Source organism: Poecilia reticulata, linkage group LG23 (assembly GCF_000633615.1).
Source record: "Poecilia reticulata strain Guanapo linkage group LG23, Guppy_female_1.0+MT, whole genome shotgun sequence".
In the NCBI taxonomy this organism is placed as follows: Eukaryota; Metazoa; Chordata; class Actinopteri; order Cyprinodontiformes; family Poeciliidae; genus Poecilia; species Poecilia reticulata.
In genome coordinates, this window is record NC_024353.1 from 15,484,596 (window position 1) to 15,489,359 (window position 4,764).

General features: G+C 37.4%; 1 protein-coding gene across 5 annotated transcripts in view; it reads left to right on the forward strand.

Annotated features, from left to right (window-relative positions):
- The first annotated feature begins 195 nt into the window (after positions 1-195).
- Positions 196-4,764, forward strand: part of ptprz1b (protein tyrosine phosphatase receptor type Z1b) — a 64,926-nt gene continuing 60,357 nt past the window's right edge. For 2 of the 5 annotated variants that reach the window (XR_532787.2, XM_008401422.2), the window contains exon 1: positions 196-563. Coding sequence is in view for 4 of the 5 variants with exons in the window: in XM_008401422.2 (XP_008399644.1) it covers positions 500-563 (64 nt within the window). In the remaining variant the exon portion in view is untranslated. The remainder of the gene's footprint in view (positions 564-4,764) is intronic. The other 3 variants (XM_008401424.2, XM_008401425.2, XM_008401423.2) reach the window with 2 other exon arrangements.

The following is a 4,764-nucleotide window of genomic DNA, read 5'->3' on the forward strand; positions in this document are numbered from 1 at the left end:
ATTTTTTAACCTACATACATCATTGTTAGGGTTCTGTTAACATATTGCCATGGGTTAAAATGCCTGTATGATATAATAACTGTATTTCTAACAGGCTGTGTGAGCGACAGGCAGCCAGTGAGTCCCAGCCGCTGCAGATAAATGGGTCCCTGCAGGAAGATCAGACACACATTATAGGAGCGATTCACTGATTTCCGTTCAAGGCAGTGGGCGGCGCGCGCGCTGTCCGTCTCCTTAATGCGATGTACGTGAAGAGCGCGAGTCCGCAACCGTCCAGCCAACCAACCAACCAGGCGGCGCGCGAGCCCGCTCTCCTTAAACCAACCCAGCAGAACCAAGCCGAGCTCAGCCAGTCTGTGTCGAGTCCGTTCCAGCCGTCCCACACACAGAGGACGGGCTCAACGATGACCTCTTAGCGCATCCGATAAAAAAAAAAAAATTTAAAAACGAAAAATATATTTTTTCCTCCCGGTTTTTTTACGTTGAGCTCCTCGACACCATGGACTCTACAGCTCTGAGAACCGATGTTTGCATCTGCCAGCTGCTTCTAATCAGCCACATAGGTAAGAGAATGAACTGTTGCGGTGGAGAAAAGAGGGGATAGAAAGAAGGTTTAAATATCTTCTGACTGACATGTGACGATATGAACGAGCTTCATTTTGAGCCGCGCGCGTCTAATGAATTCCCACGGACACCCAGCGCACTTTTGAGATTGTGCAATCGTTGGTAAAGAGTCGCTTTGTGGATTTTAATTCAGCCTCATTAGAATGTCCAACAGCTATATTTATGCAGAGATAGTTTTTTTTCTTTCCTTTTTAATTTCCTGCTGAAATAATTTTTTCTTCTGCAGTCCGTCATGCAAATGAAAGTCTCTGGGGTCAGTATTTTTGAACGAACACTGAATGACCAAAACAAAAATGTGATGTTCTGCAGAGGGACCATGTGCAGGACTTGAGATGCTCCCTGTAATCTTAGTTACTGCAAATATTATGTTTGAAAAAAGAAATCTAAAAATAAATAAGAACAAAGGTGGATCTTTGTAACAAATTACTCTTTTTGTTCCACCTGAATGCTTTGTGTCTGTATGAACTATTGCTGGTTAAGTCTGAAGAGAGGACTGCTTTCAGAGTAACAGGTGGCAACGTGGGGGTTAACACTGAGGAATCAACGTTATACAGTTTAATTTCTACTCAGACAGAAAATGGACAAATTACCTCAAGTTAAATGTCTATGAGAACTTTTGAGTGGAGTGTCTAGGGTAGGGTTTTAAAATATATATAAACCTGCAGCAAATTTGTTTGGTATTGTTGTGACTGCTGACATTTACATATTTTACAATGAACTTTACACCTGCTGCTGTTCCGGTTACATCTTCTGAAGATGGCAATAATATGCCTGACCGTAATAATTTTGATGATGATGGTGATTCATTTGTAATGAAAGTGGTTTGATGCCGCACTTATATCTTTATTGTCAATATTGCTGCAATAATTTGCTGGAATAATCAATAATCAATGTGATTTTTTTTCTTCCAAAATGCAAAACATTTTTGTTTGAACAGTGCTCTCAAAACTATAATAAACTGACAGAATTGGACTGAAATTATTAGAAAAGATTAAGGATTCTCATTTAGTTATTAGGGATTATTGTGAGATGCCAGAAAGCATAAGAAAATATCTGAAAATATTCCAAAATATTAAGAAGTTGTGTTTGAATTATCCAAATAGTATCCCTAAATCTTCTGGTGGTTAGACCAAACAAGATGCTCAATGACCAATCAGTGACGACCTTTTTACGTATTACAGAAAAAAAAAATTGACACTGCAAACTGTCAATGAACAATCCAACGATCATGGTTTTTGATTGCAATATATTTGCAAGGCATTTCTACTAATGTCAAAAGCACTCAATTTCTGCTGTCTTTCTCTTTTCCATCGGTAGTAACATCCGGTTGTTGATCGTGAGACTTGTGATGCAAAAAAAGTGTTTGTAGTTTTGTGGAAGACTTTTTCTAAAAAAAAAGAGTTTTTCTGCAATTGGTATTTTTCCATCAAGTGGATTTATTTTCATAATTCCAATTTGTGCAGTTATATGGTTGATTGAACGCTTCTACTGTGTGTAATTTTTAGATCACTTTACGTTGATAGTCCAGTCACTCTTCAAGTGACAAACTGAGTGATTCTTGTTAACCACTGATTGGTATATATAATATATAATTACCTTTCTATACTTTTTTCCCCACAGAATTTAAATTCAACTTGGAAACACTTTACTCTCTCAAGTTTTTTCATCATCCGAAAAGCTTTGATAGTTTGATTAGAACTGGGAGAAATCAAAGTAAGGACACTAACATATTTAAAACTCCCTCCTAACAAGGTTATTTGATTTATTTTGGCATTTCTTTTAAGGAGCGCCAGAAGATGAAGAGCATGACGTTCTGCCTCGGAAGCCCAGATTAGGCTTTTTCATGTCCTCAACTGGCTTTGATGTTATTCTTCTGTGATCATGTTTTACTCAGAGGAAACCAATAGAAACAAAACCCCAAAGAACTGTAATATACGGTAGAAATATGCCAATGTAGAGAGATGGAATGAGTTAAAAGATGCATCATTGCAACTGCACGCATCCTCATTTCACTGTCTTCTAACCGCTTTCCTCTATGTCTTGTTATTTGCTCGCTCTCTATTGAAACGAAGTGAACCTGATAAGTACTTCTGAAAACACCGCCTGTCTTCCAGTAAGCCTAGACTCCAAAGGAACACATTTTCATGCCTAACCTCCTTCTCACACTCTGCTACATACATATAAATTGCTGTGATGTTATGGCTGCCATCTCTGGCCTTGTTTCCACCAATCAGCATGTGCCTCTCGCACCGAGGCATATGCTCTTCAGCATGGTTCCATCGACACACCACGGATCTCTGTAGCTCTAGCAGATGATGCCCGTCAATCTGAGTGTGCGGTTCAGCAGGGGAGCGAGATCATGACATGCCTTCCTGTTGTTCTGCAGGATTTAACTTTTAATATTCAGTATTTAAAAAAAAAAAAAAAAAAGCAGAGTTTTGAGTTCTTTGAATCCAACTGCGTTCAGATTTGAAGCTAATCTTCTTGAGCTCAGCATGGTAGTTGTCTATGCGGTACTTTCCTCTAATGTTAACAGCAGTCACCAGCCTTCCATTTATCCCACTTAGCCTGCACAATATGATTGCATTTGATGCTTTCTACTCATAATTGCATGTGTTAAATCTCACCAGTTGAGATATGTGTGAATACTAAGTGGAAGCTTCTAAATAAAAGGCAAAAGGCAGAAAAAAGGACTATCAGGAGAGTTAGGGCTTCTTGCCATAGGCTAAAACCTACAAATAAGTTCATTCTCATCATTTTAAGATGGCAAAAAACCAAATGCTGCTATATTGATTGATTATGTTTTGGGTTTGTGAGTTGTGGATACAAAGTCTCAATCTCATATTACTTTAATTGATTAGAAATAAACGTCAGCTTAACAAGAAGTTATCAACGGGTTCCGTTGATAACTCAAGTACTCTCCTTCCTTACATATTGAACAAATTGGGAAGATGCAGGAAAGTGCTCGCTCCTAAAAGGTGTTGTCATGACAGTGCCTTTTAACTATTAGTGTCTGTGCATTTCAAATTTTATTTTATTTTTTCAAAAATACAATCCATACTTTATAACATTTCCAAAATATTTATACTTGGACATATAGGCTTTTATAGACTGAGTTCTTAAAAAAAGGATCAAAAATCTATATAAAGTTCATAGTTAGATGGATTGAAGGTAAATGCTTGCCATGTCAGGACTTATATTTGTCTGTGCAAATTGTCAACAAGCAGTTTGTGGTCTTCAAGATTTTTTTTTGGAGGAGAAAATTAGAATTTCAGGAACAGACTTTGGCGTAGCTTATTGAGGCAGAAGCTTTGGGTAGACCTAGAAATGCTTCAAAATTTTTATTATCTTTTTAATTCTTTGATGAAAAGATATTGTACAAATTTCCTCAGTTTAGCATTCCACAAGTCGGGTAGCTCAGTTACACTCTGACACAAAAGCCAGTTGCTACGTCAGGACTTATTTGACAAATCTGTTTCCATCTCCCCTTTAGTGTATTAAATCTTTTTCTGAAAAGCCAAAAACTACCTCAAGCGACTGTAAAACCATTTTTGCAAAATTGTGGAAATTATTTTGGATTTTGCCATTCCACTAACCTTTTCAGATGCGATACTTAAAAATGTCGATAGAAACATGACCACTGATAATTCATCCCATAAGTTATTGGTGTGGTTCCAGAAAAGCTCAGAAAATTCAACATGTTGTAAGAATGGATTCTCTTTAAGGGTGGCTCGGTGATATTGAGTGTCCACACAAGTCCTCTTTATCAGTAGAGAAAGTAGCCTTACAGACAGAAGTGGTCTTGAATAAAAAGCCCCAGGTTTCTTTTTAAAATACTAAGCCCATAAAAGCCAGCGGCTAGGTATAGAGATATTCTGATTAGTAGGGGTGTAGTGATACAATAATTTCACGATACGATATGACATACGATATTTTGGTCATGATACGATATGTATTACAATATTTGTTGAGCGATACAATTCGATACGATTCAGTGCATTTTTACGATTTTCTGAAATATTTTAGAAGGACAGAGTAATTCTAGTGACATTTTGTGTTCCATAGACTTGAATTTAGTTAACTGAAAACTGATTAAAAGCACCAACTACACAATACCTGTTTAGAAACTCTGATTGGACA